The 21691-nt window shown below is 32.7% G+C and overlaps 6 protein-coding genes across 9 annotated transcripts in view; 4 read left to right on the top strand and 2 right to left on the bottom strand.

Annotated features, from left to right (window-relative positions):
* LOC113518083 (NBAS subunit of NRZ tethering complex-like) overlaps positions 1 to 4593 on the top strand; it is a 36036-nt gene extending 31443 nt beyond the window's left edge. The window contains exons 37-41 of the mRNA XM_052892855.1: positions 310 to 551; positions 1730 to 1856; positions 2051 to 2168; positions 2742 to 2864; positions 4221 to 4593. Coding sequence (XP_052748815.1) covers positions 310 to 551; positions 1730 to 1856; positions 2051 to 2168; positions 2742 to 2864; positions 4221 to 4529 — 919 coding nt within the window. The 3' untranslated portion in view covers positions 4530 to 4593. The remainder of the gene's footprint in view (positions 1 to 309; positions 552 to 1729; positions 1857 to 2050; positions 2169 to 2741; positions 2865 to 4220) is intronic.
* A 1683-nt stretch (positions 4594 to 6276) lies between these two features.
* LOC128200237 (uncharacterized) lies at positions 6277 to 8808 on the top strand. Its single transcript, XM_052892966.1, has one exon. It carries the CDS (start codon positions 6277 to 6279, stop codon positions 8806 to 8808), a length of 2532 nt encoding a protein of 843 aa, XP_052748926.1.
* Positions 8809 to 9465: 657 nt separating this feature from the next.
* Positions 9466 to 11307, top strand: LOC113518168 (28S ribosomal protein S11, mitochondrial). The gene is made up of 4 exons (XM_026902950.3): positions 9466 to 9747; positions 9910 to 10141; positions 10942 to 11007; positions 11098 to 11307. Exons 1-4 carry the CDS (start codon positions 9578 to 9580, stop codon positions 11203 to 11205), a joined length of 576 nt encoding a protein of 191 aa, XP_026758751.1. The 5' UTR covers positions 9466 to 9577; the 3' UTR covers positions 11206 to 11307.
* Positions 11268 to 14269, bottom strand: LOC113518167 (proline-rich protein PRCC). The gene is made up of 6 exons (XM_026902949.3): positions 13897 to 14269; positions 13560 to 13771; positions 13137 to 13190; positions 12544 to 13059; positions 11811 to 12026; positions 11268 to 11420 (listed from the first exon to the last, which is right to left on the bottom strand). The coding sequence occupies exons 1-6, from the start codon at positions 13988 to 13990 to the stop codon at positions 11334 to 11336; spliced, it is 1179 nt and encodes a 392-aa protein (XP_026758750.2). The 5' UTR covers positions 13991 to 14269; the 3' UTR covers positions 11268 to 11333.
* Positions 14270 to 14491: 222 nt separating this feature from the next.
* Positions 14492 to 19684, top strand: LOC113518261 (coiled-coil domain-containing protein 124). 4 transcript variants are annotated; one of them, XM_052892832.1, is made up of 6 exons: positions 14492 to 14652; positions 15012 to 15175; positions 15315 to 15500; positions 15930 to 16036; positions 16523 to 16710; positions 19453 to 19684. In XM_052892832.1, the coding sequence occupies exons 2-5, from the start codon at positions 15017 to 15019 to the stop codon at positions 16704 to 16706; spliced, it is 636 nt and encodes a 211-aa protein (XP_052748792.1). In that variant the 5' UTR covers positions 14492 to 14652; positions 15012 to 15016; the 3' UTR covers positions 16707 to 16710; positions 19453 to 19684. The 4 variants fall into 4 exon arrangements, with proteins under 4 accessions (XP_052748792.1, XP_052748793.1, XP_026758896.1 ...); XM_052892833.1 differs by lacking the exon at positions 19453 to 19684 and having other exon boundaries at positions 15315 to 15497; positions 16523 to 16935; XM_026903095.3 differs by lacking the exon at positions 19453 to 19684 and having other exon boundaries at positions 16523 to 16935.
* Positions 16835 to 20840, bottom strand: LOC113518260 (2-(3-amino-3-carboxypropyl)histidine synthase subunit 2). The gene is made up of 6 exons (XM_026903093.3): positions 20556 to 20840; positions 19731 to 19843; positions 18921 to 19141; positions 18119 to 18325; positions 17463 to 17722; positions 16835 to 17377 (listed from the first exon to the last, which is right to left on the bottom strand). Exons 1-6 carry the CDS (start codon positions 20697 to 20699, stop codon positions 16925 to 16927), a joined length of 1398 nt encoding a protein of 465 aa, XP_026758894.2. The 5' UTR covers positions 20700 to 20840; the 3' UTR covers positions 16835 to 16924.
* Positions 20841 to 21691: the final 851 nt, after the last annotated feature.

Raw genomic sequence — 21691 nt, 5'->3', positions numbered from 1 at the left:
CCAACGGACATGTTTTTTCGTCCTCACCTATCATCTCTTACTGGTTCCATTCTATTGTCAGCTATTGAAAAAGAACTCACTGCGTCACCGATTTTTGAAATTACCAAATTTCCATTAGAGGTTATGGATAAATGGGTTTATTACCTATATAAATTAATTATCTATATAATTTTAGTTAAAACTACGCTGCAAATTCGAGTTATGCAAAAGAAGCTGTTGCATTATCGCGCGATACCACATTTTTGTCCGGTACAGCGTACGACGCATAAACGGTCGAGGGGTTAATCGTGTTTCGTCGTCTGTTTCCAGAGAAATGGAGAGTCTAATAAGTGGAATGTGCCAGTACGACAAGGAGGGCGTGCGGCTGCCGGAGGAGGTGCGCAGTGCGGCGGAAGGTCGCGCGCGCGAGCTGGGCGTGGCGCCGGCCCGCCAGGTGGCGCTGCTGGCGCTGCGCACGCGCCGCGCCGCGCCGCCCGCGCGCGCCGCGCTCTACACCGCCGACCTGCTGCGCGCGCACTGCCCCGACCCGAGCCTGGCCGCCGCGCTCACCGGTACCTAATAACAATATAATATTAAAACATAGAATACATGTAAATCATTTAATGTTAATGTAATCGTGACATAAGTTATTAATGACAGATCGCTTACATGATAAAAAGCCTATGATAGTAGGAGGTGTTATACCACACGTGCCTACCGTGCCCGCCAGGCGACAGCAGTGTCGCCTGCCGGTGCGCACACGCATACGGTTGCAGGCTCTGTTACTACGCTTCTAACATATATTTATTTATTCATAGGAAAACCAGGGCTACACTACAGCATATAGATACAGTTTTAGGATAACAAAATAAGCCACCAATAAGTTTTCACATGTAGCAACAATATAGATAAAAGGCGCTGTACACAAAGAAACAAAAATACGAGTTAACAAAAAAAAGTGAACAAACAAGTATATATATAACATATACATATCGTAAATTGTTTACATTACATGTCTATAAAAATAACACTTCTTATTACAATCCTGTGGTAAGGATGTGTCGTCATTATAACGACTTACTGCTTGACCACAAATCCATCGACATATTCGGTACAAAATATTTGATTTTTTAGGAAGAACTTGTTTTCTATTTTGTATAATACGATTGAAAATATGTCTTTTTTTATATAGTTTTATCTTTTATATATTTATATAACATTTTAAGTATTTCTTTTTATATTATGTGTTTTCTTTTAATGAATTACTCAAGCTGTGCACATAATGTAATTGGATTATAACCTAGCCAAATCACAAATTTAAGTTTTTTATGGTTGTGATCTGTTTTATGTGCCAATAAAATAAAAAAAATAATAACAACTATCAAGTGAACACATCCACAGAATGACTAGAGACCAGAGAGTCAATGCTCAAGCCCATGCTACCGTTCCACTCACACCATTCAAAGTCTCCTCTTGAAATGTTCTTCCTCCAGCATAGTATTTTTATATTTTTACTAAAGTCAACATTGTGTCTATTTTAAAATGTATTTTATATAATAGACTTGAAAAGATTTTCTTCAAAGTAAGAGAGGCTGAATAGCTTTTGATATTGCATCATAGTACAGACTACGACCGCAACAAATTTAGAATTCAGTCTAAAGACACGGAAGGGGCTATAATTAATTAGATGCCATACATAATACACAATTTGTATCTAGATGTTTATGTTAACATTTTTATTTTATTTTAGAGGAAAAATTAATGAGTGAAGAGGGGCGACGCGACGCGTTCGAAATGTTTTTAGAAATTTCCGACACGTGGCAGCGAAAGAAGGCCCTCGTGGACGTTCTAAATTGCTGGCCCCCGACAACGAACAGGTACTTTCTATTGATATTTAGGTCTCAGTTGGCTACCTTTATATATATATTTTAATCTGTACTTTACGCTACTTTATTTCACGTGAATTTTCTAATTGTTTTTGTATATTTTTATGTTTTTGAAGCGAGATAAAGAGTTAAATTTTTTTTTTCAAACTAGGAATGTTTTTTTATTTGTTTTTTTTTTGTTTTAGCGATTCAAGGAGCTTGCACAGCGTGTACCTGCGGTTTCTATTAACAGAAACAAGTGATCATAAGGAGAGTTTGGTACTCATCAAACTATTGCTCCAACATCCTGTGCTCACTGAAGAGGTAACTATAATTAGATACATTGAGTGAACACTTCACACAAATATACTTTCATTATTTAAACTACTAGCTTTTTTAAATACACAATCGGGACTTAACGCGGTGAAGAAACTGTCGTGTCCTACCGCGACCACGACGTGGTGCAATCTACGTCGAAATATGAGCAATAAAAAAGCAGGTATGTAGATACTGTTTACCTGCAAAGGTTTTTTCCATCGCGTTAGGATCCGATAGTGTATTTAAAATATGTGTAGGCAACGCGAAAGTTTAAAATTAACTACTAGCTTTTGACCCGCTACTTAGATAGATAGATAATTTATTTACATTCCATTCGTGTTTCAACCGTGAAGCAGTTGTGTTTGCATGGCTGTGTTTCGGTTTGAAAGGTGGGATATGGCGTGAATTTACTGGGTACAGAGGACTAACACCTATGTCTTCAGGAATGGCAATGCATGGGAGGTATCATGGGCAAAACAGTATACTTTGTTATGTCCATGGTACTGTTCATGTCTATAGGTGACGGTTACCACTTTCTATCAGGTGGGCCTCAAACTAATTTTATATTGAATAAAACAGGAGGTGAAATGGCTTGCTGACTGTGCACCAGCCGACGCAGTAATTAACACAATTTGGATTATTTTGCTTAGCAAATGTGAACAATCACAGAACATGGCTCTGAATTTGATATTACAGCACAAGGTAATTTTATTTAATTATTATATTTGAACATTTATCATGTTCGAGAGAGGAAATCAAGAGTAATTATAACTAATTTGAACTTTGGTCTCCTTAGCCTACCCTATAAGTGAATTTATACAGGGTGTAAGGGACAGGTTGGCAAAAATTGAAACAGTGAATTGAGACCGTTATTCTGAACTGAAAACCAGTGGAAATTCTTTCCGGAAAATTTCAATTTTCCTCCGTTTTTTTTTTCATAAAAAAATCATGTAATTTATGATATTAAGTCATAATATAAAGTAACAATAATATTTTATAGTGAAATACTATAAAATAATACTGCAACGCGCGGAATCAACTGTGTAGTCAGCGCCACAAGCGTACGAAAATTACCTACGAAGAAGCGCCAATGACCTGTAGCATTGTACACTCTGTAAGTATCTCGCGTCGTGTAGATCGTAAAATTTCAAATACAGTGTGCTACGTCAAAATTAAGAATCGTTAATTATATGACTGCGGTGCATTTCGGTGGGAAAATAATCTGCCATCTGATTCAGACCCTTCCTCTGAATCAGCTGTTTTCGTTTTGGCCAACCTGTCCCTTCCATCCTGTATAGATTTGCAAGTTAACTTGCGCTGTTTATTATATTAATTCATATTAGAGATGAACATTCAATTGTCTTGAGATTTATACTAGAGGTCGCTATACTCGCACGAGTTGTATTGGCGGTTTACATTTGAAATGAGTGTCTTGGTAATATGAGATGCGTGACAAAACGACACTGAAAAATCAGAATTTATAATGTTCAGTTTCATTACGTTTAGATAATATTTTTTTCTCAAACATGCTTGGAAATGTGAGCATTATTTTGACAATCTTCTTCGAGATAAATCAAAATTGCCGTACTGGACAGATACACGCGGGCGGCGGCCAGCAAAATTGTATGAAAATCCATATCTGTCGTGTTTTGCGGCCAGATAAATTACTATGTAAACTCATATTTGTCCTGTAATTTAAAAATGGAATGACCTTTTACTTCTAAACATGGCTACCAAGGAGGTAACTAATAAAAGGTTTTATTTAAATTTCGAACTGGCTTGTAAATAGAACGCTGTTTATTGAAAAAAAAAACAAAGGAATATTATGGCGCGTGAAAAATTATTATTGTTCGTTATTCGTCATTGAACTTAAAAAGTAAAGTTGTGTTTTTGATTTCCGCGCATTGTTTGAGAAAAGTACTATACAAACCTTGGCCACAACTAGGCATTGATGGACTTACGTATGTGTGCCTCGGCTACTCCTCGGCCCACATTTGCACGTTCGTCCATCAATGCCTCAGTTGCCGTCCGCTGCAGTGTATGTACTATAATTTTCAGCAATCAATTAAACAACCAGATGTTGAAGAGGACCTAATAAAGGAACTTTTAGATAATGGAATGTTTTTGAAATTAATATCTACTCCATTGTACTCATCAATAATCAGTTATATTATAACTCGGGAGGCTACCCCCGGAGAGTCTCCTTCGAGCACGTACACGGTTGAGTGGGCAACCAACGAACTTCTGAAAGCCAATCATTTGGCGGAAGCAGGACATTTGCGTTTAATGTCCATCGGCGTGCCGTCGCCGCTTCGTGGTTTTTCTCAAACTGTACAATATTGCAAGAAGATGTTTAGCAAAAATTAAAATGTCTTGTATATTTATGTCATATATGCAAAGAATAATATATTGAAATATATGTTTAATGTCATATCGTTTTTTTATTCTTGTACCTACATTGTCTACATATACGGATCACGGAAGTGCTTCGTGGCCCGATAATTTTAAATTTCGTCTACAATATACAATAAATAGGACTCAGGACTCAGGTGTTATTCCTCTGTACCCTATAAATTCATTGCCATATCCCACCCTTCAATTCGAAACACAGCCATGCAAACACAACTGCTTCACGGCAGAAACATAAATGGGACAAAGATGCCCAAGCAAACGACCTTTGTACAGTCTTCCTTTGGTAAACTACATTTACTTTCGTAGCTAGTAGCTCCATCTCTTCCTTGCAAATGACAACAGATGCATTGGATGACTAGAATGTAGGCATGGAGAAGAGTTGTTAGTTTTTTTTGATGGGTGAAAATGGAATGGTAATGGTGTAAATGGAATGCCTGCGTTAACGGGATACGCTGGCGGAGCACCAGTGAAGGATGATAGATGAGAATGAAAACAGGTCAATTAGCCCATCATGATGAATTCATCAGGAATTAACCATGATAGTTTCCAGAGGAAACCGCGAGAAGGTCGACCTAGTTGGGTATATTGCTAGCATTGGTTTTCTCAGTATCCATCGCTAACAATCCCTTTCCCCCCAGGAGTTGTTAGTAATAGGGTCTAACTGCTACTTTTTTAGCAATACTCCATTAGGTTGACCTTCGCGCTGTATCCCCTGGAATTCATCATGGTGAATTAATTATTATTGAATTTGTCACAGTCGACTAACTGATCTGTTTCATCCTCAAGTATCCTGCCAATGTATACCTATAGCGCGGGTAGGGCTACTATCTCCTTTTTACACATTAAAAAAAAAGACTAGAATGTAGGCATAGAAATGATTGCTATCAGTAAAATTATTATTTTTTGTTCATGGTGGTATTACCTATGACATCACATGTAATTTTCGCTTGCAATTAGTTAATGTCACACTCGCTACTATTGGCTATTGAAAAGTAAAATATAAATTATGAGTAGAAAAGAATAGGAAAAATCTGTATTCAAATAGACTTGTATACAAGTTCTTTTAGATTTTTTATGATTCTAAATATTAATTTTGTTTAGATTTAGAATAAATATGAAGTTTTTTATGATTCTACTACTGGGTTCGGAATATTTTATTTTAAGAACACGCAAGAAATTTAACAATTTCAAATTATCACGTACAAGAGAATTTTGGAAATTTCAACTTTTATAGATATTATTAATCGCTAAAAAATCATAATATAATATCCGTTTAATGTATAATTTGGTTAATCTTCAATTGATAATTTGGATTTTTATTAGAAGCATAATATAAAAACGAATAATGATGCAATTAACAAAAAAGAGACGTAGTGCTACTCTGTACCACGTTTTTATCACGCTGCAAACCTAAAGTGAAAACATTTCTCCAAACTTTTGCTCCAAACAAAGATTTCTACTTGTTCTTAGATTTCTACCAGATACTGACTGTTGAGGTTTTATTTGATACATTTAAAAATAGAACTTATTTATTTTTCTTGTTATATCAATGTGTATTTTGTTTGATTAGAGAAACGTCATTACCTTTTAAAACATCTATTTTTGTACTAGGGAACAATATTATATATCTTTATTCAGTCTCTTATATTTTTATTGTTTTATCCAACGAACCCTACACATACTGGCGACCGTGCAGATAAATATGGATAGAGCAAAGGCGGAGAGGATATTAGCTCGTCGCAAATTTACATTATGTGCTCAAAAACTGGAAAAGCTTTTGGATAGTTGCGACGAATTTATTCCAGCCGAGTTTGAAAAACTGAATAAGTTGTTTGAAGACCTCACTCTAGTACAAAATAAAGTTGTAAGTGTTTGGCTCGACGATGACAGTCGTGATGAAGAGACATTCGACAAAGATATTGTAGAAGCGGATGTCTACGAATCACGTTATTATATGTTGAAACAAAAGGCAAGTAAAACTTTTATTTCTTCTGCAAAATCTACTGTTAAAGAAATGGAGGCAGAGCAGTTGTCGTTGAGAACCAATGGTAACCGACACTTTAAACTACCCAGGTTGGAGTTACCCAGATATAATGGTGAGATAAAAACGTGGTTAAAATTCTGGTCTCAGTTCAAAAAGATACATATGGATGACCAGATTGATGATGATGACAAATTTCACTATCTGCTCCAATGCATGGAAGTAGGGTCGGTAGCTAGAGAATTTTTAGAAAGTTTCCCACCATCAGGTGAGAATTATAGTATTGCTATAGAGCAACTTAAATATCGATTTGCGAAAGACGAAATGATAATAGAATACTATGTGAGGGAATTACTCAATCTTGTTCTGGCGCAAGCTAAAGGTGTACAGAAGGGATCAATTCGTAGATTATATGATTCTCTGACGACACAAATATTAGCACTAGAATCTATGGGAGTAACCCAAGAAAAATATTCCGCATTTTTATTGCCATTAGTAGAATCTGCTTTACCAGAAGAGACGTTGAAGGCGTGGAACAGATCTCAGGCAAATGATAGAGGTAATGAAAAATTTAGTCCATTATCTAGACTATTGAATTTTGTCAAGTCGGAAGTCGAGTCAGAAGAAAGAATACGTTTATCTCGCTTCAAAGGTTTAGATAACTATTGTAGACAAGATTTTAATATATCTTCTGCTGCATGTTTAAACACGACGTATAAAGATACTAAGAAAAGATTAGGTGAAGGTAGCCAATACGATCGTAAGGAAAAAACTTGTATTTGGTGCGATAGACTGTCACATACTAGCTCAGAATGTGCTAGTGCAATTGGTAAAAATTTAGAAGAGCGAAAAGAATTTTTAAAATCGAAGAATGCTTGTTATATATGTCTTAACATTGGACATTCTGCCAAGCGATGTAGGAAGTATCCTAAATGCGTCATCTGCACCAAAAGACATTTTCCATTAATGTGCAGTGATATAAAAAAGTCGATTGCAGGCACTACCATTGCTAGTACGTCACAAGAATCTCAGTCGGTACTAAATCAGAGTGATATTTCAAATAATAAAACAGTTTTATTACAAACTCTGAGAGTAAAAATCTGCAATGGAGATGAGAATATCACAGTAAGAGTTCTTCTGGATAGTGGTGCCCAACAGACATTTGTTACTAAAGATGTTGCTTCTAGACTAAAATTAAAAGCATGTGGTATGAAAGAAATGAGTCAAAATTTGTTTGGTGGAGCTACGACACAGAAAAAAATGTACAGAATTTATAATTTAAATGTCAGAAGTTTAGATGACACATATGAATGTTATGTTAGAGCATACGAACAAAATATAATATGTGGTGATATACCCCATATTAAAAAGGGCAGTAATATTTTGTCTATATTAAATGATAAAGGTGTTGTTGTTACAGATTCTATAGATGATGTTTCTAAAATAGATTTACTAATTGGTTCTGATTTTCTAGGTACCCTGTTAACTGGACGATCAGTACGTGTAGATGACTATCTTTTTGCAACAGAAACTAAACTTGGTTGGACTGTACAAGGGCCCGCGGTTGGTGTGTATTGCTCTTCAGAATCTGTAAGTGTTCTGACTTGTTCATATACTGTAGAGGACTTTTGGATTTTAGAAACGTTAGACATAAAAGATAATGCACAAGAGAAAAGTCTCATCAAACGCGAAGAAGAGATAGATAATTTTTTCAAGGATACTATACAAATTAATGAGGATTTTCTTCTAGCTTTAAGAAGGTTTTTAGCTAGAAGAGGTGTAGTTAAGTTAATTTATAGTGATAATGGGACAAACTTTAGAGGTGCTACCCATATTATAAATGAGATTAATTGGCAAGAGATTTCTTCTCAGACCCTCACTCAGAAAATCGAATGGCGTTTCATGCCACCTTCTGCGCCGTGGTGGGGAGGGTTTTGGGAGAGAATGGTGAGGACTGTCAAAGACATTTTATGCAGAATACTTGGGAAAGCATCACAAAGTTATTGTGATCTCAATACAATCTTATGTGGGATAGAAAATATGATCAATTCGAGGACATTGACATATATAGCGGAAAGTCCAGGAAGTTTAGTAACCTTGACACCCGCAATGTTCCTAAAAGTCGATATGGAGGAAAATGAAAATAACCTAAGTCAGTTGAATGGCAATATCTTAGCATCTCGGTGGCGATATATAAAAAAAATTAAGTGGCGATTTAAAACAGTATTTTCGAATGAATATTTATCACTCTGATTCAAAGGGGATGTAAAGATAAGAATCACACATATAAAATTGGAGATGTTATTTTGGTCGGATGTGATAATATTAAATGTTTGTATTAGTCATTAGGAGTAATTTTAGAGATATATCCAGGTATTGATGGATGTCTTCAAGTTGCTAAAGTAAAAACTGCTAAAGGTGAGTGTATAAGGCCTATGCAGTGGTTGTATGCGTTAAAGGTTGAATCAGGCGAATTTGCAGAAATTAAGAGCAATACACACAGTGTCGATCCTATAAGTAAAATTTTTGAGCCATTGCCTCGTGTCATACGCACTGGTCGTTTGGTCAAAATACCTAACCGTCTAGATTTGTATTGTTGTAAGAATTGTAATTTTATATGATATGTAGTTTTTTGTCTGTCTGTCTGTTTTGCGATATTATCGCAAGGGGGGGAGTATGTTGAGGTTTTATTTGATACATTTAAAAATAGAACTTATTTATTTTTCTTGTTATATCAATGTGTATTTTGTTTGATTAGAGAAACGTCATTACCTTTTAAAACATCTATTTTTGTACTAGGGAACAATATTATATATCTTTATTCAGTCTCTTATATTTTTATTGTTTTATCCAACGAACCCTTCACACTGACAAACCGATATGACATTAATAAATGTCAATGTCATTCTAATTTAAAAAATTACAAAAAAAATTCTAGGTTATGTTTTATTTTTGGTGTGTGGAAGAAATAAAACAAATTTATTATAAATTATAATATTTTTAAATATTATCTGTATTTAATATGCTTACGGCAATTAAGAATACTTTGCGTATTCCAGTTATAAATTTAGGTCGATTATTTCAAACCTCTGCTCCAATAGCAACAGAAAAATTCGTTCACAAACGAATCCCTCAAGATGATGAAGGTGTCCAAGGAGAAAAGATAATTGATTTAGATTCTGTTCTTAAATCGTATGTTATACATTTTTTTTTATATACATATATACAACTTTTTATTTCATAAAATAAACATTAAAATATGTTCTTCATTACCATTCGTTCATTGCTTGTACCGAGTTCCATGATGTTTTGATGATTGTATATTTTAATAATATGTATATATTAATATTGTAGAAAACAATCTCTGTTCCCGACTCTTGAATCAGATAACTTATTATTTGATGGGATGCCTTACAATCAACTACCAATTTGCAATATACGGGTGACACATAACAATACAATATTTACAATGACTGATGCAGCAGGTATTGTAAAACTGATTAGATCATGTGGTATGGAAGGGTTCAAAAACACGAAAAAAGGTACCAATATAGCAGCCCAGACAACTGCTATAAGTATAGCAACGGTAAGGTTTACAACACTTAGGTTTAAAAATCCTCTTTACACTCATTATAATAATGTTTGTATAACCATCTAAGCTTATAAATGTCTTGCACTGAGGCTGAAATGTTAACGGATTAGTAAATTTTTTTTATTAAGTTATGTAATATATGAATAATTATCATAGTGAGTAAAGTAGGTTTTGAAAGCATGTATATTTGGGAATTTAATAGTAAATTTTACATTGTATACATCTAATACATAGCAGAATATAATTTAATAGGCAAATCATTTATGGGAGATCTCTTTCAAGTTCCCAGTAAATTGGTAGAAAACAAGACATAGTTACAAGTGGGAGATGTGGAATCGTAATTGACTTTAGACTATATATGAGAAAGACTTGCAGTGGATGATAAATAGTCATCTTCGTCTAAAACTATATATTGACTATATAAGTAGCACAGATATTTAAACAAGTTTCTGCACTGTATTTTAATTTAATAACTACTGATTTAACTTACATGTATTTTAGTCGAAAAAGCTTGACTGGTTTCAGGATTATCTTGAACCATTTTAAGGGTCCCTCATTCATTAAAATATAATGTATACTGATTGTTTAACAATAAGTTACTTACCATTTAAATATTATACCAGCTGTTAACTGTCCATTGCTGAATATGGGTTTTTCTAATAAGGGAAGATTTGCCAGTAATCATGTTTGGCAGGCATGTTAGCTACCACAGTTAAGCTTTGTGAATTATTTAAGAAGGACACATTAATATCATAATATAAATATATTAAGACTAATTTTTTTATTACTTACAGAAAGCTATTGATAGAGGTGTAAAGACCATTAGAGTCCGAGTGAGAGGATTGGGTCCTGGCAGATTGGTATGTAAATGTACCACAACATAAATAATTAAGAAATGAATAGCATTTTATTTTAATAGTTTGTTGTATTAAATGGTTATTTTATTTCAGGCAGCAGTAAAGGGGTTGCAGATGGGTGGCTTACAAATAGTATCAGTAACAGATAACACTCATGTATCATGGAATCCTCCAAGGCCAAGGAAAGCCAGAAGGCTTTAGTTTGTATCATGGTTATTAAGATGGATCCTTAGCGCTTTTATTATATAGATTAAAATAAACTATTGTAAAAAATATTGATTTATTATTAAATATTTACAGTAATTATATCTATTATTCTTACAATATAATTAAAACCCATATTTAGACTGGGTCTGTCTTTTTGACATCCTGTTGTTTGCCCATTGATTTTGTAATTCAATTTCATTTGCTTTTGCCTGAAAAAGATAAAATATTAAACAAACAATGTGGACAACCAAAACAATCTTTCTGGCATATCCACATGTGAACATTCCCAAAGGCATTTAAGGAAATGGACAATTTAAATGTATCTAAGAAAAAGGCAAAAGAATATTTGACAGTCAAATGTTACATTAAATAACTATTATAATGACAAATATTAGACATTCAATATCATTTATTACTTGACTTATTATTACTGACATTTCAAATTATTATGAAATAACAAATTGAGATTAACTTTATATTGTACATTTTATGTATTGTAGAATGTGAAATAATGGAATTATAAAAAATATTTTTATCTAATGTATATACCCATAGTCATGCAATCAATTATTTGAACTTGAACATGCTTGATACATTACCTGGTGTGCCAAATATGTAATCTGGTGTTTTCTCTTTTGCTGTGTTGTGGGTTCATTCCCTTTCTTCTTGCTAGCCGACATTCGTTTGCTTGTGTCATCCACAAGACCCTTAAGGAGCCATTCATGTGCATCTGCCAGTACATCTTGTTGATTTACATCCACTATTTGGATGTCTTCTCGCTTTCGTTTGCCACGTGCACCACATAATTTTAATATCTACAACAGAATCACACAAAATAAAAATGAAATCATTATGAATTTCTTAATTTTTTACTTACATATACACAAGTAAAAAATATTTATACATTATGAAGAAAAAACCTTTTTGCAACACAGAAATTAAATTTTAAGACAACTAATTATTTAATCCAAACCAATGTTGTTAGTTGTACCATGTCAAGTTGGAATATATCCTGTAAGGACATGGCAACATAGAACAAAATTTTTAAATTACTTTTAATTTGTTAAAACTCTATATTCCAGAATTTAAAAAAGTAATGGAAGAGACTAACATGATTTAACCAACGGCTTGTTCATTAAGGGGGCAAGAAGACTAGTATGTAACAGTCTTACAGTTGAGCCCTCTGCTAACTAATATAACAATGTTAAAATTTGCACTTTCAATTGGCTTTATTTTTTGCCCATGGACTTTTTCATAAACATTTTTATGCATCATATGTGTTTGACACTAACAATAATTCTAAACTGATATGAACAACCATCTCATACTTACAGCTTCATCATCAAGTACTACTTCTCCATTTGCATTCTCTGTGGCTCCACTACTTGTACTTGATGTTTCATTACTTGTATACTGTTCAGTGCTGGTATTACCTTCTGAATAATCTGTCTCTAACTCTACATGATTGTCTGTTACATTCTGTTTGAAATATGATTGATTGTTGGCCATTGGTCTTTGTGAACTAGGGGCACTGATGTTTGTGACATTATTTCTAATAGTATCTATATCAAGAGGAATATCTTCCACAGTAGGCAGTTCAACTGGTTTGTTGATTGAGAAGAAATCATTTTGCACTTCTCCATCACTGTCACTGTTGTCAGAGTAGTCTGCAACAGGTTTCGTTTCTGTCTTAACCTTTTTTATTGGTGTAGATAATGCATCTTTTTTCTTTGCATTTGAAGTTTTATTTTGTGTAAGCACATGTGGTATTAATGTTTTTGTAGTTGATTTAACAGATAAACTTGCATTCTTTGGCTGTGGTAGTATGCTTAACAACCCTGATTTTTTCTGAAATATATTAAAATTTCATAAATGCACTAAACATAAGATAAATTATTTTTAATAAACAATATTAACCAACTTACTTCATTCATTATCTTAGGTTTAGCAGTTTGCGGGCTGCCATCTACATCTTTGAACTGAAATAAAACATGTTGCATATTTTATTCATTGTAACTACTAACTACTAATTTTTCAAAGTAAATTATTAAGTTTACTGATAATTAAAGATTGTGTCATGCAAAGAAAAACGAAACTTCAATTGTGGCAGAACAATTTGTTTTGATTTTTTAACTACTGAACCAATTTTGATAAAACTTCTATGGGACCAATCTGTAATTCTTTTAGATAAAAAAATAATTTTCCAAATTAGTTCAAGCATTAAAAAAAATATAACTGAATTGACAACCTCTTTTTTGAAGTCATTTGAAAACTTGTAGATATGTAGTATTTAAAAAGAAAAATATCAACAGTAATGTACCAGTTATTCTTCAATATGCTATACTCACATCACTTAATGAAGGCACTGTGATCTTAGCTTTTGGCTTTACAACATTAGTTAAACTCTCTTTTTTATGCAAGAATTCATCATCTTCTTCAATAATAGCCATTTTCTTCACCGATGGCTGTGGCAGAAAATTAAATAATCCTATATTCTGACTAGCCTCTGGAGGTTCATCTGGTTCTTTTGACTTTGAGTCTTCAAATGGCTCTACAGTCTCTGAAATTAAATAATTCAAGTTTTAATATAAATTTTGGCTCTTATGATGAAGCTTTGTCAATATGTCAAGATTTACATAGGATTTAACGAATTGTGAAATATTTGTATAATTTTATTAACCTTACCTTCCACTTTCTTGGTCGTTAATACAACAGGTGTTTGATTATCATCTTCTTCGTAGTCACTAGAATCACTGTTGTCGTATGCTACTAGTGCCATTGTGATCAACTCGTTCTTGTGCTCGAATGTAAGAATCCGTATTTAAATAGAATATAACATGAAAACAATGTTTTCACGGACAATGATTAATGTATAAAAGTATATTTATTTAATAATATCGCTTAATTAATCAAGTTTTATAATTAGGTAACTACTCTTTAAAATATTAAATTTATGTAAATATGATTGTTCCGTAAATTTTTCAGTTTTAATTTTTACCAAAAACAATGTTACATTTTGACATTGATAATTTTTTTGTCAATCAGTAGAACTGCGTATTATCATAGATAGACATATTTGATAACTAAAGTATCTGTGCCTAAAGATTGGAGTCGATTCTTAAGTCAATTTTTAATTTAATATAATAGATACACGAAATTATTATTTTATAGATTATAATGGCATAAATTTATAATAATTTAATAAATAGGTTTTGAATAATAGCGCTTCAGAATCGACCGAACTATAATATTCTGAGTCAATGTCAATTCCAGACAAATTATCTTTTTGAAGACTAGGCAGCATGGTCTCCGACCTTAGCCTGTTCCAAACGGAACAAACGTACTAAAAAAAAAAAAAAAAATGAATTTTTGTTTTTAGGTTATACTTTTTTATTATTATAATTATTTCTACCTTGTACTGTTACCAAAACTTAACTATCGGTACGTACTGATGTTTTGTTACAGTCTAAATTATATATATCAATACATATAATAAAATGGTAAGAAATTAATATAAGAAAAACTATTATAGGGTGCTTTATGAATGCAATAGAACCCAAAATAATGTTTTTTAGAATTTCTGTCTGTACGTTTGTGCATCCTAATGTCAAAAACGGTTTAACCGATTTGAATGCGGTTTTTACTAATGTATTGCGGTTTGTTCCATATGTAAACATAGTGTTTATTTCAATCGGTTCATAAATAAAAAAGTTATATCAATCTAAAGAATCCCTACCCGTGCGAAGTCGGGGCGGGTTGCTAGTAATAAATTTGTGTAATATTATTACTGTACATTGCAGCCAAGATGCCGAAAAAATTCGCGGGTGAAAATAGCAAAGCTGTTGCTGCAAGGCAGCGTAAAGAAAATGCAAAACAGGAGAAAGATCAGAAAGTGAAGAAAATGTTAGAAGATGCTGAATGGGAGGATAACGACGAGAAATTAAAGAAAAAACAGCAAAAGAAGGTAAGCTCATTCTCATTCTTTAATAATTAACTCTCCAGAATTTTTGTCATTATACCCACTCATTATTTGTGATTTTCTGTTTTTAATCTGTGTATATTCATAGCAGTAAATTATTATAAGCAAACCTATAATTTTCCAGGAAGAACAAGAAAAGAAACGCCAAGAGCAGCTACAAAAGAAAGCAGAAGCAAAAGCCCTGTTAGAAAAGGAAATGGAATCATTGAAGGGCACAACAAAGAATGCTCCACCACCACCAAAAATCACTCGTGCACAGATATCATTGTTAAAGGAGAAGACTGTAAAAGCTGAACCTCCTAAACCTGTGGTAATATCTTTATATCTCATTTCTTGATTTAAATTTTTACACTAGAAAGAAAGTGGATAAAACTGTCCTCTATAAAGCATGTATACTTACAGCTGAGACAGCTAACACACTGCCAACTTCTAATAGTTATTGCAATGTATTTTTAACAATATAGCAATATCTTTCTCTTCAAAACAGGTTTAGACCCTTGTTTAGTTTTAATTTGAAGGATGAGATAAAATAAAATTACTGCACAATAAACCACATTAGTTCCCAAGAATATAATATCTAAGCACTGTTTATATCTATAGGCAATGATTATTACTTTTTCTTAATTTTTTTGGTACTTCGAAGTTGTATAAAAAAATATGTCTGTGAGCAGTACAATTTATCAGTATTGCTTTTCTACAAAATTTTCAGAGATTTCTGTATTATAACTATTGATTACAGCCATCACGGGTTGTCATTGATGAAACTCCATTGGAAGAAAATCTGAACAGGATACAGCTTGATGGAGAATTGGCACAGACTGTAGATGAGGCTATATCTATACTCAGGTAAGAGATACGAGACAGCATGTACCAGTATTAGTAAAGATATTAGAGTACACATCTAATCTTAAAAAAACAGGTGGTCGCTTTTTAATAATGGAGTTAAGATACTAAAAAGTATGCAAAATGATTTTTATAAAGGAAATAACCAATTTTCCTTTTTAAGGTTCCATATTTATAATATATTATCATGTGGTCTGTGGGAATTTAATGATTGAGGCATGGATAGCTGTGTTCCTCTTAAAATATGATCATACTGTGGTTGCCAACCCGCCTGCCAAGTGTGGCAATTGGTGGCAAACCCCAATATGGTAAGCCTATGTTCAGACAAGACAATTTGGAATATCTAATGGAGGCCATACTAAATAAAAATTTGAAATTTTTATTTTAAAAAAAATTGAGTATAATTAAAAAATGAATATAAAATAATGTAATCTCAAAAGAAAAAGTATAAACAAAAGCTATACATTATTTCCTGGTTTTTTTTTTCAGTGATAAGTCAGAAGTGGATCGACATCCCGAAAAACGATTGAAGGCTGCATATACAGCTTTTGAAGAATCAAACCTACCAAGACTTAAAGCTGAAAACCCTAATCTTAGGTTATCACAGCTGAAACAAATGCTTAAAAAAGAATGGCTAAAGTCACCACAGAATCCTATCAACCAAAAGATTTAAAAATGTTAGTTATAAAATTCTTAACTTATTTGTTAGTTGATAAATTATATATTATATATATTTTATTGGAAGTCATTATAAGCTGCATGTACAATTTTTATTTATTGAATTGGCAAAAAATAATCAAATTATATTTTACAATATTTATTGCTGTACAATTCAAAGTCTTTAAAGCTGGACAAGATTTTGTACTAGCAAATAATAAAAAAGTAAATGAATTACATTTTCACATTTTGTTTCACTGGTTCATTGCTGTATTGTAATGGTATTCCTTCCCGTCCCTCTTCAGCCTTTTTCACTTCGGTTTCACCCAATTTCTGTTCTAGACCTCTCCATGTTCTTTCTTGTAAATTTTGTCCTATGTTTTCTAATGCCCAGTTTTGTTTTTCAGATAATTCTGTACTTGTATCATTGTGAACACCTACTTTTGTCTCTCTTATTTTTCCTGTGATTAGACTAACATCAGTTCCCTCTTCAACCTTGTTGATTTCACAATAATGTCTGTTACCTGGCAATAGTTCATCATAGTCTGTGACATGATTAGCGAAATAAGGCTCTCTGTTTGAGTTTAGAGCAACTTCCAACTCAAATGGGTACACAATTGGTTTGTAAAAATCTCTACTACTGTACAGGTCATTTTCTGGACATGCAATCATCACGTAAATATCAATCTGGAATAAAGAATTAGTGATTAGCTTCTGAAGAAAATTAGTGTAATTTCAAGTAAATACATAAGTACAATTTATCCAATTTTACCTCTGGAAAATTTGCCAGTTTGGCAACATTGGGTTTGCCTACTGACACAATGTAACTTTTCTTGCCATTCACACGGCAGAGCTGTTTCATCCTACTGATTATGTCCTTAGTTTGATTTCCAGCCAATTTGCACACCAGGATACCAATTACATTGGCATCTTTACATTTCTCCACAAGAAAACGTCTTCGCTTAAACCAGGATGTTTCATCCTTGTGCTCAACTTTACCTGAATCTGGATCCAATGAATACCATTCTTTAGCTGTAGAAACATAACACAAAGTTTAATTGTAAGATTAAGTTTTGAAAACTATATAACAAAATTGTTAGAAATAAAAGCTATTAATAAAAGATAAGTTCTATATGATATACATTTACTATAAACAAATATGACTCATTTGCTGTATCTCGCTAACTTTTCCATGGAATTTTTAACACATGACCTACATTACAAATTAAAAATCATTATTGTGATAACTTTGAATCCTGTATAATATTAAATTGTATTGTGAAAAGATAGAAAAAGCCTTGCTTTACAAGCAGATTACAGGTAAGACCTATAAGACATAGTCTTATAATGTAATTCTAATAATTTGAATAAAGGTTAATAGTAATGAAAAGACAGAAAAAGATGTAATTTGTAATCATGCATAAGCACCTGCAACAGAAATCGTGTAATTAAAGAGAGTTTGTCCCCTAGATCCAATGTGGATGCATATACAATTTTTTAATGTTTCAATAGGGTAAATTTCCCCCTCTACATCTTTAACTACTCTTCCTAGAAATCTTCGTGGTGCCTCATTTTGTTCCACATAAGCAATATAACTTTTAGGATACTTTTGGTACCAGTATTTTGATAATTCATCTGCAAAAAAAGTTGTATGCTTTAATACATTTACCAGAAATAATGTTAAAGTATTATATTCTAATATGTAGATCAATAACAGATATATATGAAGCATTCACAATGAGGTTCAGGAGTAGTTAATACTGGAATTATATGGAAAATATATGGTATTAAAATTGTTAAAGAAAATCACATCACATGTATAAGTGATATATGTATGATGTATAGTGTATAAGAGGGAGACTTTGTACAAAAGTCGATTGCTTGGATACGTCTGTTCCATTTGTGTTTCTACCGTGAAGCAGTTGTGTTTGCATGGCTGTGTTTCAGTTTGAAGGGTGGGATATGGCATGAATTTACTGGGTACAGAGGAATAACACCTGAGTCCTCAGGAATGGCAACGCACGGGGGGTATCATGGGCGAAACAGTATTCTGTCCATGGTACTGCTCATGTCTATAGGCGACAGTTACCGCTTTCCATCAGGTGGGCCGTCAGCTTGTTTGCCAGTCTAAGTTGTATAAAAAAAAAGTGACATTAGAAAATATCACTTTTTCAAAATGGATATTATAAGATTAATGAACTATAAAACCTATTAAAGAATGAAAGATTACCTTTACAATGTTCAAACTCTGTATCATAAAAAAGGCATAAACTAATGTTCTCATCAGAATTGAAGTTATTGTGTAAATTGTTTATAGTCGCCTCAACATTAAGGTCTCGTTGTGGAAGAACAATAAAGACAGGAAGATTGCTTTTTGAGAAGCAAGTGTGGCCATAATGTACCACCGCATCGCCCTGAACATGTGATGCTGCTACTGTGTCCACACAACAGCTGAAAGTAATTGTAACTTTATACATTATGATTTAGGAATATGTGTATAGTAATAAATGTTACTATTTATACTATAGTAATTCTATTGTATTTATACATTGTATATCTATACTTATAATAAATCTGTAGAGAGGTCAATTCTGTACATGAAATATATTTCTAAAATAACTATCAGGGGGTGATAAGTGATCAATACTGATGCCAAAAATGCAATCAGTAAAATCTTTGTCTGTCTGTTCATTATAGAAACAAAAACCACTCGATGGATTTTAACGAAACTTGGTACAATCATTCTTCATCTTCCTGGGCAGGTTATAGTATACTTTTCATCAAGCTACGATCAATACGAGCAGAGCAGTGAAGGGAAATGTTGGAAAAACGGGAGAAGTTACTCCATTTTTAAGCTTCCGTTGCATGTGCAGCCTTAATAGCCACTTTTTAAAATATAAAAATGTCCACCCATGTGACGCCGGGACGGGTGGCTAGTTTATGAATAAATTTGTAAATAATATTAATATGATACAAATCCAGTTTTAAATAAAGTAACTAAGAGTATGAATAATAAGAATACTTTTATTTATTGCCTTACCTTGCATATGAAGTGTCCCCTAAAATATATATATCAGCATCTACTCTTTTTTTTATCTCCTCATAAATGACTACGCTCACACCCAATAAATCATCTGGGAACTGAAGGCAGACCTGTTTAAATAAAGGTATAATATTATTATTTTATACATCAGAAAATTTAAAAATTTATTAACCACCTAGCTAGATTTTGCCTGCTACTTTGTATACATTGATATTTGAAGTCCGAAAATCAATTCAATTGATCACTTCTAGCATTAGATTATTCTTCATACTAGTAAATGAGCGCTGCTTATGGGAACTAGTCTCTCAAGTTTGCTTATTTTCTTTAAATAAAATTCAATACTAATTATAGTCACAGTACACCCATACAAATTAAAATTATCTTGTACATAATAATTTGAAAAGAGTAACTGTTGAGTTTCTTGTGAATTCTTCAGAGCAGATTACAACATTCCGATCCTAATAATAGAGTAATAAAAAATTTATTATTTAAAAGATCTTGTAAACCAGACTATTTGACTTTGTCCAAAAGTCGTTTGCTTGAGTACCTCTGTCCCATTCGTGTTTAAACCGTTAGGCAGTTGTTTCCATGGCTGTGTTTCGGTTTGAAGGATGGGATATGACGTGAATTTACAGGGTATAGAGGAATAATATCTGAGTCCTCAGGAATGGCAACGCATAAGGGGTATCATGGGCGAAACAGTATACTCTGTTATGTCCATGGTATTGCTTATGTCTATAGGCGACGGTTACTTTCCATTAGGTGGGCCGTCAGCTTGTTTACCATTCTAAGTTGTATAAAAAAAACGTATGAATAATGTACCTTCGTATAATGATTATCTATGATCCATTTGCATGTTTCTTCAATGTAAAAACGTGTCACGATATTTTCAAAATCATTGTTCGCTTCTATAATTGATAATTCACGTTCTATACATATTTTACCGTCTATAGTTAAATTAGACATAATAAAATTTTATAACTACCTATTATAATTAATTAATTACAATACAAGTACTGTAAAACAGAGAAGTTAATCACTAATTTAGATTAGAAAACAATATTATTATGACAAATAAACAAGACAAATATGGATATAAGTTTTTTTTTTTTTAGTCCGTTTGTTCCGTTTGGAACAGGCTAAGGTCGGAGACCATGCTGCCTAGTCTTCAAAAAGATAATTTGTCTGGAATTATGGATATAAAGTCACAAATTGCAATACAGATAAATGTAATCTATTTACTCTTTGATCTTGAGGCAGAGGCACAGATTAGATAGCGTAGGTGATACATACTATAAATTGTTTTAATATCTAGATTTTGGTCTAGTACGGATAAAAAAATAACTGAATATTTACTAACATTATATATGTTTAATTCAAAGATTTAATATATATTTAACATATTTGGACCGAGAATGACATGTAAATAGGTTATAATGTTTCGCCTTCAAAGTCCCAACAAACTATTTATCAAGCATAATATTTGCAGTCTTAAACTTTTTACGCAATATCCAAACTTTTGTCGTTCAAAACTTCCTTTATAAAAATCCACCTTCCCAAATTGTTTTCAGTGGATACACACTGTCATTTACTGGCACTTATCAAATAAACAAAAACCCTAAAATTAGATTTTAGAATATATACTAACGATATTTATATGTTGAGTCCGATAAATAGATACGATTCGAATCGTCTTTTAAGCAATTATTCCGGAAAGGTCATAGATGAATGATCGGTGAGCAAAGTTCTTAATCTTATTACACCTACATGTTACTATTTTTAAAGATAGTCAATCTTTGAAGTTTTTATTAATAATTTTATCAATAGTATAGTTTTTTCATTCTCTTTAAGATTAAGAAACTTAAATAATTCTTTGGCTTTTAAAATAACCCTACAGGTGGGTAAACCCATTAATTCGATTGGGTACTTTCTCAGATAAATTATCACTTAAATCAGTG

This window comes from Galleria mellonella, unplaced genomic scaffold (genome assembly GCF_026898425.1).
Source record: "Galleria mellonella isolate WM207_F2 unplaced genomic scaffold, CSIRO_AGI_GalMel_v1 utg171, whole genome shotgun sequence".
Classification (NCBI taxonomy): domain Eukaryota; kingdom Metazoa; phylum Arthropoda; class Insecta; order Lepidoptera; family Pyralidae; genus Galleria; species Galleria mellonella.
This window is presented reverse-complemented; position numbering and strand designations above follow the sequence as displayed.

What these genes read in the sequence shown, in the direction of transcription:
- LOC128200237 (XM_052892966.1), top strand. Translation starts at nt 6,277, where the DNA reads ATGGATAGAGCAAAGGCGGAGAGGATATTAGCTCGTCGCAAATTTACA.
- LOC113518167 (XM_026902949.3), bottom strand. Translation starts at nt 13,990, where the DNA reads ATGGCACTAGTAGCATACGACAACAGTGATTCTAGTGACTACGAAGAA. An exon ending in AACCTAAGATAATGAATGAA is followed by an intron (nt 13,060 to 13,136) that starts GTAAGTTGGTTA and finishes AATATATTTCAG; the next exon opens with AAAAAATCAGGGTTGTTAAG. An exon ending in TAGTACTTGATGATGAAGCT is followed by an intron (nt 12,027 to 12,543) that starts GTAAGTATGAGA and finishes ATTCTGTTGTAG; the next exon opens with ATATTAAAATTATGTGGTGC.
- LOC113518168 (XM_026902950.3), top strand. Translation starts at nt 9,578, where the DNA reads ATGCTTACGGCAATTAAGAATACTTTGCGTATTCCAGTTATAAATTTA. An exon ending in TTAGATTCTGTTCTTAAATC is followed by an intron (nt 9,748 to 9,909) that starts GTATGTTATACA and finishes TTAATATTGTAG; the next exon opens with AAAACAATCTCTGTTCCCGA. An exon ending in GATTGGGTCCTGGCAGATTG is followed by an intron (nt 11,008 to 11,097) that starts GTATGTAAATGT and finishes ATTTTATTTCAG; the next exon opens with GCAGCAGTAAAGGGGTTGCA.
- LOC113518261 (XM_052892832.1), top strand. Translation starts at nt 15,017, where the DNA reads ATGCCGAAAAAATTCGCGGGTGAAAATAGCAAAGCTGTTGCTGCAAGG. An exon ending in AGAAAAAACAGCAAAAGAAG is followed by an intron (nt 15,176 to 15,314) that starts GTAAGCTCATTC and finishes ATAATTTTCCAG; the next exon opens with GAAGAACAAGAAAAGAAACG. An exon ending in CTGAACCTCCTAAACCTGTG is followed by an intron (nt 15,501 to 15,929) that starts GTAATATCTTTA and finishes TATTGATTACAG; the next exon opens with CCATCACGGGTTGTCATTGA.
- LOC113518260 (XM_026903093.3), bottom strand. Translation starts at nt 20,699, where the DNA reads ATGTCTAATTTAACTATAGACGGTAAAATATGTATAGAACGTGAATTA. An exon ending in TAGATAATCATTATACGAAG is followed by an intron (nt 19,844 to 20,555) that starts GTACATTATTCA and finishes TTATTTAAACAG; the next exon opens with GTCTGCCTTCAGTTCCCAGA. An exon ending in GGGGACACTTCATATGCAAG is followed by an intron (nt 19,142 to 19,730) that starts GTAAGGCAATAA and finishes AATTACTTTCAG; the next exon opens with CTGTTGTGTGGACACAGTAG.